The sequence below is a fragment of the Periplaneta americana genome, chromosome 12, assembly GCF_040183065.1.
Source record: "Periplaneta americana isolate PAMFEO1 chromosome 12, P.americana_PAMFEO1_priV1, whole genome shotgun sequence".
Lineage (NCBI taxonomy): Eukaryota > Metazoa > Arthropoda > Insecta > Blattodea > Blattidae > Periplaneta > Periplaneta americana.
The window spans coordinates 171,106,816-171,121,809 of NC_091128.1; the positions used below are offsets into that span (position 1 = coordinate 171,106,816).

General features: G+C 33.7%; 1 protein-coding gene across 6 annotated transcripts in view; it reads right to left on the bottom strand.

The window, feature by feature from the left end:
- sbm (L-type amino acid transporter sobremesa) overlaps window positions 1-14,994 on the bottom strand; it is a 433,408-nt gene that overhangs the window by 203,651 nt on the left and 214,763 nt on the right. For all 6 annotated transcript variants that reach the window (XM_069842533.1, XM_069842528.1, XM_069842529.1 and 3 more), the window contains one exon: window positions 8,157-8,258. In XM_069842533.1, coding sequence (XP_069698634.1) covers window positions 8,157-8,258 — 102 coding nt within the window. The remainder of the gene's footprint in view (window positions 1-8,156; window positions 8,259-14,994) is intronic.

The following is a 14,994-nucleotide window of genomic DNA, read 5'->3' on the forward strand; positions in this document are numbered from 1 at the left end:
TCGATTGACTCTCTCTATTCAAATATTTGTCTAAAACTGTTCAATGCTGCAGCTTAAGAGTTCAAATACAATTACTGCGAGAAATGTTTTAATACATCGTGCTTCAAATGTGTTACAGGTCATAAAACCATCTAGCTAATTTAGAGATCTGATTCGATTTAATTTCTGGGCCGTCAAGCCGGACTGTCGCTGTTCCCGTAAAAAAAAAAAAAAAACACAAACTTCCAGGGGTCTTTTGCAAATTAGTCTGTAGTCTGTGAGAAATGGTATTTATTTTACAATATCAGGGCTCGGAAGTTGAAATATCATCTTTGTTTCTGACATCACAGATAATGCAGACTGCAATACAGACTCGTTTCACTTCAACACGAACTAATTAATACAGCCTACTTTTATTTTGCTTTTTTTTTTTTCTTTTTTTTTTTCGGTCTTTTATTATCAATTTGTCATTTCTGAGGAAATGTTCTAATTTTGTTGCATTTTTGCCCTTTTCTGCTCAAGAACGAACCTTTTTTTTTTGTGTAGTCGTCTACTGGGTGTTCATTTCACAGTGTGTCATGACGTCACTGTTGTTGGGTCACCGATTTGAAGCGAGTTTCAACTTATATGTTAGAGAAGTTGCCTATTATTTAAGGCGTTCTTCAATCTGAACTTGAGAACGTGTACGGTATAACTTGAACGTCGTAGTAACAGATGGCGGTCTGTACGGTCTGTGTGCTACCATAACCTCTTTCGAACTGTGTTTTGCGCCGGCAAGTCGTACGCAGGGTATTTGTTATCATCGGTTGCGTACGGTAACATTCCACAACACAAATCAAATGCTCCGTGTCCATGTTGACCGTCGAAGTTAATGTCAACAAATACGTAAGTAATCGTCTTAACCCTCTCCCCATATCCCGACAGTACGTATTTCCAAACAGTTCACATTCCTGCCACTACCGGCGTTACCGTACGTATCGGTACGTACTCTTCAGAATGAACGCCGTACTTGCTAGGCAACTTCTCTGCCTCATAGTTTATACACCTCTGCGGAAGTGTAGGAAGATTGAATTTTCTAGGCTCATCGGCTAGCCACATGACGGCATACAGCGAGCCATGACACATTTTGAACTGAACACCCAGTATATTCGAGAACCTACTGGAGATTGCTTACGCAATTCGATTGCGTCTTACAAGAAGTTTCTTTGTGGTTACATCGCCCTTGAATCCTAATCACGTGTGTTACGTGATTCCCCCCATTCAACGCAACAGAACAAATACCACACCGCAGTCCCTGCAGTCAGCATATTGTATGACACAATGGAAATGTAAAAATGTCGAAAGTAAAACCAAGCAGACAAAGTTTTTTGCGACAGTGACTGAGTTTGGTAACAAAGTATTTCCCACAGGTATACTATTTTATTTGTATTTTACTATTAAAATCATGGCCATTTTTTTTTTAATTTTAATGTCATATTTCCAGAAATTTAATGTCATTTTTCTGTGACCAACTTCCGAGCTCTAGCTATGATAAATTTTTGTGATATTAATACATCATAGTTCAATACTATATTATACAAACCATTTCTCTTAACGTTTTTCTAGTCCACACCTGTGGAGTAACGGTCAGCACGGCTGGCCGCGAAACCAGGTGGCCCGGGTTCGAATCCCGGTCGGGGCAAGTTACCTGGTTGAGGTTTTTCCGGGGTTTTCCCTCAACCCAATACGAGTAAATGCTGGGTAATTTTCGGTGCTGGACCCCGGACTCATTTCACCGGCATTATCACCTTCATTTCATCCAGACGCTATAACTTATAACCTGAGATGTTGATACAGCGTCGTAAAATAATCCAATAAAATAAAAATAAATAAAACGATTTTCTTTGTAAAAGTTACTTTAAAACGTTCTTCTTGTTCTGTCGAAGAGAGTGTATTGAAAGTTATCCCAATGCAGTGCTCCCTTTGAGAGTGTTATAAAAAACCCTAGTGATGAAATTTAAAACTACAGGTCCACTATTCCCGAACACGAATAGTTTTAATAAAGGAAAGACAAAGTGTTTCGCACGAATCTGCAGATAATAGAGAAATTCCAGGTTAATACTGAGCATGAAATAAGAAAAAATTCAGTTGACAAGCTTAAACGAGTGAGTGCCGATATATTCTCACGATACCAAGCTTGTATACGAGCGGAAGGACGACACTTTCAACATCTACTCTAAGGTACTGTAGGTTTCATAATCCTGCCGTTGTAGGCAGAATTTTGGCGGCTGATGCTCAACCTGTCGCCAGGGAGCCAGGCCCAGTGCTACGGCAGCCATATTATATTATGGACCCTATACTATACGAGTAGTCTATCCACAATAAGAACCGATTTTGTGTAAACGCTGGCCGAAATATTCAGGGCGGAAAGGAAGAAAGAGTTCTTGTGACTTTTCAGGTTTTCTTGGGTATAGAAATTGATATTTCGCAACTTATTTATAGCAAAAATGTACTTTTGTACTACTTCAGATCGTACATGTTTGCTCTGATGGTAGAACCTGTATCTAGTTTCGAAACGCTGAAGATATTAAGGGAGTGGGTATTGATTAGGGGTCAAAAATCCGGTTTTTTTATTTTGACTTTCAAAAATTGTACAAACAAGGGCTTTAAAAAAATATATACTATATAGAAGTTTTGGACCCAAAATATATAATGAATTAATTAGAGCTTACCCTGAGCTAAGTACACTTAACACACACAGATTTAAGAAACAAATCAGATTAATTATTTAATTGTTTAAGCTAATTGAGTTAAAAATTGATACTCTAATATTTACGTACTTTTGTATTTTCTATTTGTATATAGACCCTATTATTACATGCTGTATTATTTTACCATTTATTAATGTTATTGTGCTCAGTGAACTCTCTTAATTTTGTGATATATTTTGTATAACTGATCTGAACTGCGCCCGAGCACGAGCTTCTGCTCTTTCGGGCTGCAATGCCTAATGTAGCTCAAGTGTAAAGTATTAAATAAAGTATTATTACTATTATTATTATTATTATTATTATTATTATTATTATTATTACTATTACTATTATTATTATATATTGTGAGAATATTTCTGCACATAAGCCCTTTAAATGGCCTGTTTAAATTTGGCGGCGTATGTAATTCATACATCCTTTATATTTTTAAATGCACTTTTTCGGAACTTTTTCAAACTTAAGTGAATTTTTTTCTGAAATTACTGAATCGATTTATATGAAATTTTTACAATATTATCTGCAGCCTATGTTCTACAAAGTAAACCTGCGAGTTTATAAATATCACACAAATAACTGAGGAAAAAATATAATATACATTGAAAAAATTGCTAATCAAAGTTCAATATTTTTTCTGTCTCACTTAGGATGAAATATTTAACTACATTTTGCTTTAGAATTTACAATATATATTCATTGATAACTTGAAAAAAATACAAGATATATGAGTGAATATTGTAGCCAGTAATGTGCACCTGAAGTTTGAGGTACATAACAAAGCTGGAAAACAGGTTATCAGTTAGAGTCTTTCCTTTGCACTTGGATACAAAACGAATTTGTTGTCTTTTATACCACTGAATCCAGAATGATTTATTGTGTAACCATAGAAATTTTTATTCCACTCTGAGCATTAAAAGCCTAGAAATATTGATTACTATGATGTACTGAAGTATATCTAGAAATATTGAACTAAACTTTTGTACCGAAATTCTTTAATCGCACAGGCATCACTACCTACTTCTCTTAAGATCCAACACACGGTGGAATAGGACCTACACAAAGGCCACTTTCTGAACACTAACACCGTGAAAGACTAAAAAATTATTTTAACATAGTTATCCCTTTCCGTATGGAGACAGTTTCGGTGGCATTGTGACCAAAGCCATCTTCTCTCATTAAAGACGCCTGCATTCCAAAGTAAAGGCATTGCTAAACCACATCACACATACTGCGTTGCTTCTTAAAGTCCAGACTGCGGGGTGTTACCTCATATTAAGGCGAATCTTGAATTTAGGTTACAGTGAACTCTTGATGCCAATTTGTTCGTATTAAGGGACATTTGTTGGCCTGCCAGCACTGCTATGATGTGGCACACTGACTGGCAGTCAATCTACTCTAAATATAACTGACAGACTCCATCTCGGTTTGTAGACATGCCAGCAAATGGAGAGCATCTATACTTCACTGAGGCAAAGAAATACCAATGTGCAAGGGGTTGGGGGGCGTTTGAAAGTGTTACTACGTGTACTCTTATAAATTCTATTCAGCGGTCTTTGAGGGCTGTCCTTCCTTAAGGAGATTCAAGAATAACTTTAAAAGTTATGTATAAAGTACAAATTAAAATTAAGGTGACATTAACATTTAATTTTTTAAGGTGACATGTATTTATTTTGCCTGACGAGTCACTTCCTTGGTTTGAATTGTAAATTATTTAAAAATAGCATGTAAGAGGGCCTTAGACTAGAAATGTTTAGTTTAAATGTAGTTTTGTTTGTAAGTATGCATAAGGGTGTAATTGTTTGTCTTATTTGAACTGTTATATCAGTGAAGCGAGGTGAGTCAGTGAAGTTATGGTTTTACAGTGCAGTGAATAGTTCCGATCAGTGATAATTTATAGCGTTAATGAAATGTGTTCTATAGTGTCAGTGAAATGCGTCATAGTGCCACTACAGTGAGTGAGATGAGAGTAAAGTGAAAGACTATTGAAACTTATGTAGGGCCTATACATAATTATGTAGGTTGTATTGTAAAATAAGGTATTTTATTTGTATTTTATTATTAATTGTAATTATTATGTTAAATTGTATTGTGTATTCTTATTGTATTGTGTATAAAATTGTATTGTGTATTGCTTATAATTTTATTGTGTATTGTTTATATTGTGTATATCACTGCCACCGGGTGTTTGCCCACTTGCTTACTTACTTACTTACAAATGGCTTTTAAGGAACCCGAAGGTTCATTGCCGCCCTCACATAAGCCCGCCATCGGTCCCTATCCTGTGCAAGATTAATCCAGTCTCTATCATCATATCCCACCTCCCTCAAATCCATTTTAATATTATCCTCCCATCTACGTCTCGGTCTCCCTAAAGGTCTTTTTCCCTCCGGTCTCCCAACTAACACTCTATATGCATTTCTGGATTCGCCCATACGTGCTACATGCCCTGCCCATCTCAAACGTCTGGATTTAATGTTCCTAATTATGTCAGGTGAAGAATACAATGCGTGCAGTTCTGCGTTGTGTAACTTTCTCCATTCTCCTGTAACTTCATCCCGCTTAGCCCCAAATATTTTCCTAAGTACCTTACTCTCAAACACCCTTAACCTATGTTCCTCTCTCAGAGTGAGAGTCCAAGTTTCACAACCATACAGAAGAACCGGTGATATAACTGTTTTATAAATTCTAACTTTCAGATTTTTGGACAGCAGACTGGATGATAAGAGCTTCTCAACCGAATAATAACACGCATTTCCCATATTTATTCTGCGTTTAATTTCCTCCCGAGTGTCATTTATATTTGTTACTGTTGCTCCAAGATATTTGAATTTTTCCACCTCTTCGAAGGATAAATCTCCAATTGCCCACTTGCAGTGTAAATAAATACATACATACATATAAAAGGGCCATAGAATTGTGAATTTTGCTTTATAAAGTAAACAAGATTTGTAACAGATGATTTTTTGATTATTACTTTTTAAGTTTTTTTTTTTTAATTTACGAGTATTAATCTGAACTGAATGATCTTCAAACCATCACCAAGCTCACAGATATGAAATATACACCGTGTCCCTAAAAAATGTTAACACTTATATGGGTAGTAATTCAGATGTTTATGTGATTATACACAGAATTTTTTGGGTAATAAGTTTCTTTTTTTTAATAAGGCAGGTCATGATTTTTTTATGGTGGCAATGAATTTGTTTTCCTCTCAATTGTAACAATGATTACAAGATTCAATTTGAAGCAAAGACGAAAGATCGACCAGGGGTTCCACGAGCAAATCCTAGGGGTTCCGCGAGTCTTAAATGGTTTTAAAGTTTTATATTTATTTATACTTAAAAGGATACTATAAAATGTACGTACAAAAATTACGAAAATGTGACTCAATAAAAACATGAAACATCACCAATTAATATAATAATATTAAACATCTAAAACGGAAAAATATTTTTCAAGTACCACTGGACTTTCTGCGTATGTGTTCACGAAAAGAAAATTTCGAAATAAGACTAAATTGAGAAACAAAATTGTGGTTACAACTTTCTGCCATAAAATCAGATATAAAAACATCTGCAGGTTTAAGAAACAAACACATTATCCCACCGAACACAGTTCTGAGATACTAGCTTCCTGTTTGTTAATTATTATTAAATGGTACTAATAAAGTAATAAATTTTTTATCATGAACATTACTTTTTTTTTAATTCTCGTAACATTTGATGGGCTTAATAATGATTACGTCCCGCGCCGTGGCGTCGTGGTCTAAGGCATCCTGCTTAGGACTCGCGTTACGGAATGCGCGCTGGTTCGAGTCCTCATGGGGGAAGAAATTTTCTCATGAAATTTCGGCCAGTGTATGGAACGGTGCCCACTCAGCATCGTGATGCACTTGGGGAGCTACGATAGGTAGCGAAATCCGGTTGCGAATACCAGCTGGGGGGATCATCGTGCTAACCACACGATACCTCCATTCTGGTTGGATGATCGTCCACCTCTGCTTCGGCATGTGGGCGTGAGGTCAGCAGCCGACTGGTCGGTCTAGGCCCTTCACGGGCTGTAGCGCCACGGATTATTATTATTATTATTATTATTATTATTATTATTATTATTATTATTATTATTATACTGATTACACCGTATCTGTAATTTTTCAGTAAAATTGAAAATTCCATGTTCTGCCAATGTAGGTTTTGTGCCTTACTAATCCAGTTTCAATTTTGTACTTAACCCACTTCAAGAAGTGTATTATTACTCTAATAATAATAATAATAATAATAATAATAATAATAATAATAATAATAATAATAATATATACTGTAATAGCAAAACAAAGAAAATGGATTACAAGGGTTCCGCGATCACACTATAGCTTAAAAGAGGTTCCGCGGTAGAAAAAGTTTGAGAAACTCTGCCACAGAGGTCTACTTCATCAGTGATCCACTATCTAAGTTACCCATTTACCGCATTTATGACAAGTTCGTCGAAACCGCCTCAGTTGCTCATAATTACAACGCGAACAGCAGTTGACCACTTACAGACCAATCCCTAGAAAAACACAGTTGCTGTACAAGAGGCTTTCTTAGTAGTCCAAGTAAATCAACAAGACGATACAGTGCTGAATCTGGTCTCTCCATGTTAACTATATGGAAAATCTTGGATGGCGATGGTGCTCCACCGTACTTTGCTCGGGATTTCTGAATGTATCTTAAAACATTTAAGCGAAGATGGATATTGGTAGAGGAGGACCAATGCAATGGCCAGCACGTTCGCCAGATCTTACTTCCTGAGATTTTTGGCTGTGAGGTATGTGCTGAAAGACCGCGTATATGGGAGACTGTACACAAATTTCTCTACTAAAAATGTAAGTGTCGATAGAAACTGTAAGTATTGTTAAAATACACAAAGAATCTTAAGATTGCCTTGATGATATTAGACCTACTTCTAGTCTTAGGAAGATTATACAGTAATGTTTGTGCTGTGTGAAGTAACGCCAAAATTAAGCAAATTTTTATACCGAAATTTAATAGTTTTATTCACCGTCGTGGTCTAAAGACATCGTACTAAGACTCGCTTTACGGAATGAGAGCTGGTTCGAGTCCTCCTAGGGAAGAAAGGAATTTTGGAATTTACGATAGGTAGCGAAATTCGGTTACAAAACTAGGGGGACATCGTACTGATCATACGTTACTCTCGCACTGGTTTGATGATCGGTCGTCTCTACTAAGGAATGTGGAGATAAGACCAGCAGTCGGCTGGTTAACTTTGTCCCTTCATGGGCTGTCGCGATACAGATTATTTAAATTACTGTGAAATGCTAAATTGTACTTATTTTAAAAACCAATAAATGCATACAGTATTTGCAATACATAAAAATCTAAGAGACTGTGTATAAAACCTAGAAATGAATGCAGTGAAGAATCAACTCACCCAACAGCGACAGTACGCCGCACGCCACCCAGATGATGAAGCTTAACCCTACAGAGCCGGTGCGGATCAGCAGGCCCGACGGGGACACGAAAATTCCAGACCCTGTCAAAAGAGAGAGCACCAGCACATTGTGAAGAAACGTTTTCCACAATAAGGCTCATATAAAAAATGAAATAAATGTTTCAATGTCAAAAATCTTCGTCCCTACAATATAAATAAATAGGTAAATAAATAAATAGATAAATTAATAACTTTATAAATAAATACACACATAGATAAATAAATAGATAAATAATTAAATAAGCAGGTGAATAAATACGTAAATAGATAAATAAATAATTAAATAAATAGGTGAATAAATAAGGAAATAGATAAATAATTAAATACGTGAATAAATAAGTAAATAGATAAATAAATAATTAAACAAATAAGTGAATAAATGAATAGATGAATAAATAAATAAATAAATAAATAATTAATTAAATAAATAGGTGAATAAACAAATAAATAAGTAGGTGAATAAATAAGTAAATAGATAAGTAAATGATTAAATAAATAAGTGAATAAATAAATAGACGAATAAATAATTAAATAAATAGGTGAATAAATGATTAAATAAATAGGTGAATAAATAAGGAAATAGATAAATAATTAAATAGGTGAATAAATAAGTAAATAGATAAATAAATAATTAAACAAATAAGTGAATAAATGAATAGATGAATAAATAAATAAATAAATAATTAAATAAATAGGTGAATAAACAAATAAATAAGTAGGTGAATAAATAAGTAAATAGATAAGTAAATGATTAAATAAATAAGTGAATAAATAAATAGATGAATAAATAATTAAATAAATAGGTGAATAAATGATTAAATAAATAGGTGAATAAATAAATAGATGAATAAATAATTAAATAAATAGGTGAATAAATAAGTAGGTGAATAAATACGTAAATAGATAAATAAATAATTAAATAAATAGGTGAATAAATAAGGAAATAGATACATAATTAAATAGGTGAATAAATAAGTAAATAGATAAATAAATAATTAAACAAATAAGTGAATAAATGAATAGATGAATAAATAATTAAATAAATAGGTGAATAAATGATTAAATAAATAGGTGAATAAATAAATAAATAGATGAATAAATAATTAAATAAATAGGTGAATAAATAAGTAGGTGAATAAATACGTAAATAGATAAATAAATAATTAAATAAATAGGTGAATAAATAAGGAAATAGATAAATAATTAAATACGTGAATAAATAAGTAAATAGATAAATAAATAATTAAACAAATAAGTGAATAAATGAATAGATGAATAAATAAATAAATAAATAATTAAATAAATAGGTGAATAAACAAATAAATAAGTAGGTGAATAAATAAGTAAATAGATAAGTAAATGATTAAATAAATAAGTGAATAAATAAATAGATGAATAAATAATTAAATAAATAGGTGAATAAATGATTAAATAAATAGGTGAATAAATAAATAAATAGATGAATAAATAATTAAATAAATAGGTGAATAAATAAGTAGGTGAATAAATACGTAAATAGATAAATAAATAATTAAATAAATAGGTGAATAAATAAGGAAATAGATACATAATTAAATAGGTGAATAAATAAGTAAATAGATAAATAATTAAATAAATAAGTGAATAAATAAATAGATGAATAAATAATTAAATAAATAGGTGAATAAATAAATAGATGAATAAATAATTAAATAAATAGGTGAATAAACAATTAAATAAATAAATGGGTCAATAAATAAGTAAATAGATAAGTAAATAATTAAGTAAATAGGTTAATAAATAAGTAAACAGATAAATAATTAAATAAATATGTGAATAAATAAGAAACATATATAAATAATTAAAGAAATGGTGAATAAATAAGTAAATAGATAAATAAATAACTAAATGGATAACTAAATAGATAAATCATTTACCAAATAATTAGACGAATAAATAACTAAATAAATCGATAGATATATAAATAGATACTAAATAAATAAAAATAATTTAAATAAATAGTTAAATGAATAAGTGAATAAATAAATACGTGAATAAATAAGAAAGTAAATAAATAACTACATAGTAAGTAATAAGTGAATAAATAAATATATACATATAAATAAATAGTCTGTTCGTATTTCAATTTCCGAATTTTTTGTAATGCAGTTCACAAACGTGTATCGTACAACACTTTTTGCACGATCATATTTTTAAAATTGCGAATACAATATATTCTGCATAGAAAATTTAGAGGAATATTATTCTAAAGCCTTCGCAAAACTGGTAACTAAGTAACAATGTGGGCACTGTAAAGCTAGACGCTCACTTACCGGAAAAAATTCGTTCGCCGCTTTTGGATTTTTATTCCTTGCGTTATTTTAAACGGAGCATCGCCCACTTCGCCGTACCGCCTCTGTCCGCATGACCGGGTTCCGTTCAGAATTCTGGCCAGAGAATTCTAAACGGATTTCTGTACGGTCCAAGATCGAAATAAAGAATGCCATGGCAAATATATCGATTGCAAGGTTTCCAATCACGGTAATATCACAGTCTAGTATAATTATACAGTCACGAAGCTTGAGTTGTGAGGGTGCTAGGAACGATAGACTGTGCCGGTATTATTTTGCATTGTCTGTAATGAGGCGATAGTAGCGATCCTAGTGGTCAACAACTATCTATGAATGCATATTTACTACGTACTGAGCTTCGTGGTAATATTGAAGTTATAATGAAATGGATGACGTGAAGCTTATTTTATTAAGTCCAACAGTATGAAGAGCTTTATCATCATCATCATCATCATCATCCTTCACGAATTAGGCCTCTGTAGACCTGTTTCGGCCCCATCTAGCAGTCTTCTTAAAGATCTTCCTGGTCGACGATGTCCTCTAGGTTTATACTGCATTGAAGAGCTTTATAGCGGTATAACTGTTTCATCAAATGCAGGGGAAATGCTGCATTACAAGCCTGTCCAGAGGCTAAAAGTGGCAGCCCCACTACTGGACTACCTAACGATAAGGCTAGTAACCTATCTTATGGAAAATTACATTACTTTCAAGCCTCAAACAAGCAGTATAATTTGAAGAGCTTTATAATTTATGAAATTAGAATTATAGCAATGTAATGTGGAGAAAAAACATATGGGATGAGATTGGGAAAATTTTAATTAACCAAGTATGTCATTCATAGTTTATTTAAGATACCGGGGTGTCATCATCAGCTAATATTTGTAAGAGTATCTCCGTAAACTCCGTGTATTATATATATTATTTCCTGCATCACAATGTTTATCTATGTTACATTTCCGGACACGAGAACGTAACAATCCTGAAGGCTAAACTAGAGAGCACAAACAGAGGCAGCTAATGGGCTAGATATAGAAGGAAGAGAGAAGAAAAAACGATAAACACGCAGCTCTACCGATGTATGGTGCCACTCAGCGGAGAGAAAACAGAAGGCCACGAAAATCCAATGGAAGGCAGTTGTACTGTGCTGTACATAAAACAGTGGGACCATCAGATTTAATCACAGCCTCAAAGTAATGTCACTAGAAAGAAGCCGTGGCTACCCGCATGCAGCTCCATTGTCTTTTATCACGTGACATGCCCCGCAGCAGACATTTGCACAACAGTGACACATGAAACAAAGACTGTGTAATGCTTATGTCTGGGTACCAATATAACTTTACTCATACCGCAATACTTGCAATTATAACAGAGACTGAATAAGCTGTCATAAAGAAGAGAGGCATATTAATTATTATACAACTTTAGTCGTTTAGCTAGATTCACTTCTCTTGAATGTCGTCAGTGGTATTCTGCTTTTTAGTGTATCTCCTTGATCTCCATTCAAATGACACGCTAGACTTAATTATCATATCACATATGAGTAGTTCCTAAAAGGCTTCAGTGTTACCAACTAATACCAGATATCACCAAAGAGGATAAAATCATAATACCATGTACTATAATAATAATAATAATAATAATAATAATAATAATAATAATAATAATAATAACAATAATAATAATAATAACAATAATATACTATTAATAATAGGCGGCCGGGTAGCTCAGTTGGTAGAGCAGCTGGCTACGGACTGGAAGGTCCGGGGTTCGATCCCAGGTGGTGACAGGATTTTTTCTCGTTGCCAAACTTTCAGAACGGCCCCGAGGTTCACTCAGCCTCCTATAAAATTGAGTACCGGGTCTTTCCCGGGGGTAAAAGGCGGTCAGAGCGTGGTGCCGACCACACCACCTCATTCTAGTGCCGAGGTCATGGAAAGCATGGGGCTCTACCTCCATGCCCCCCAAGTACCTTCATGGCATGTTACGGGGATACCTTTACCTTTTTATCTTTTACTATTAACAATAAAGATGTCTTGCTAATTTACTTATTTACCACATCTCATCTTTATGTTGGGAGGTGTTTTCTACATGGTTGTGAAACTTGGACTCTCACTTTGAGAGAGGAACATAGGTTAAGGGTGTTTGAGAATAAGGTGCTTAGGAAAATATTTGGGCCTAAGAGGGATGAAGTTACAGGAGAATGGAGAAAGTTACATAACACAGAACTGCACGCATTGTATTCTTCACCTGACATAATTAGGAACATTAAATCCAGACGTTTGAGATGGGCAGGGCATGTAGCACGTATGGGCGAATCCAGAAATGCATATAGAGTGTTAGTTGGGAGGCCAGAGGGAGAAAGACCTTTAGGAAGGCCGAGACGTAGATAGGAAGATAACATTAAAATGGATTTGAGGGAGGTGGGATATGATGATAGAGAATGGATTAATCTTGCTCAGGATAGGGACCAATGGCGGGCTTATATGAGGGCGGCAATGAACCTCCGGGTTCCTTAAAAGCCAGTAAGTAAGTAATAATAATAATAATAATAATAATAATAATAATAATAATAATAATATAGTATTAACAATAACGATGTCTTGCTAATTTACTTATTTACCACATCTTATCTTTATGTTTTTTATTGGGTTATTTTACGACGCTGTATCAACATCTCAGGTTATTTAGCGTCTGAATGAAATGGTGATAATGCCGGTGAAATGAGTCCGGGGTCCAGCACCGAAAGTTACCCAGCATTTGCTCGTATTTTGTTGAGGGAAATCCTCGGAAAAAACCTCAACCAGGTAATTTGCCCCAACCGGGATTCGAACCCGGGCCACCTGGTTTCGCGGCCAGACGCGCTAACCGTTACTCCACAGGTATAGACACAATGACTTACTTACTTACTTACTTACAAATGGCTTTTAAGGAACCCGAAGGTTCATTGCCGCCCTCACATAAGCCCGCCAGCGGTCCCTATCCTGTGCAAGATTAATCCAGTCTCTATCATCATATCCCACCTCCCTCAAATCCATTTTAATATTATCCTCCCATCTACGTCTCGGCCCCCCTAAAGGTCTTTTTCCCTCCGGTCTCCCAACTAACACTATATACATTTCTTGATTCGCCCATACGTGCTACATGCCCTGCCCATCTCAAGCGTCTGGATTTAATGTTCCTAATTATGTCAGGTGAAGAATACAATGCGTGCAGTTCTGTGTTGTGTAACTTTCTCCATTCTCCTGTAACTTCATCCCGCTTAGCCCCAAATATTTTCCTTAGCACCTTATTCTCAAACACCCTGAACCTATGTTCCTCTCTCAGAGTGAGAGTCCAAGTTTCACAACCATACAGAAGAACCGGTAATATAACTGTTTTATAAATTCTAACTTTCAGATTTTTCAACAGCAGACTGGATGATAAGAGCTTCTCAACCGATTAATAACACGCATTTCCCATATTTATTCTGCGTTTAATTTCCTCCCGAGTGTCATTTATATTTGTTACTGTTGCTCCAAGATATTTGAATTTTTCCACCTCTTCGAAGGATAAATCTCCAATTTTTATATTTCCAGTTCGTACAATATTCTGGTCACGAGACATAATCATATACTTTGTCTTTTCGAGACACAATGACATGTACTAAAATAATGATAATAATAATAATAATAATAATAATAATAATAATAATAATAATAATAATATAGTATTAACAATAACGATGTTTTGCTAATTTACTTATTTACCATATCTCATCTTTATACTGGGAGACGTTTTCTAAATAGTTCAATAATTTGTGAAATGGTATATTTTCCTCTGGACCTCTCGCACATTATATTGGTAATTAGTAGATTAGTATGATCTAATATTAAAATATATTATATTTTCTGATAACATGCAATTCATTGCTTTGACTAAACAGTTTATGAATCACGAGACCTAATCTAAAAATGTACTTTGTTTTATCAACAGTAATCTCACTAGACGTTTTGATTTATCTAGAGAAAATCAACACTCGAGTGGGATTTAATTGACTATTACACGATTAGAAGAAAGTATATAAAGATTACAAGTAACGAAGTACTCCAATACAATAAAATATTAATTGACTTACGAAAATACAACTAATGTATTATTGTACCATCTCAACATTACAAATATTACACTAGATGCATGCTAGATGCATCTTTATACAGACACTGTAATGATTACTATTCAATAAATCTTAATATTAAACAATCTCTGATACGTGACTATCCATAATATCATATAGCAGAAGCTATAACATAACCTAACTAATATACACAAGTGTTAGAAAAGTTTTAATTAATGACGATGACATAAAAAATAAACATGAATAATTTTAAAAGGAATAATTATTGAATGTACAATTTTCAAATTTGAATGTGGTTGGTGGTTCAATTGATGTTATATTGGACGTGTGCGTA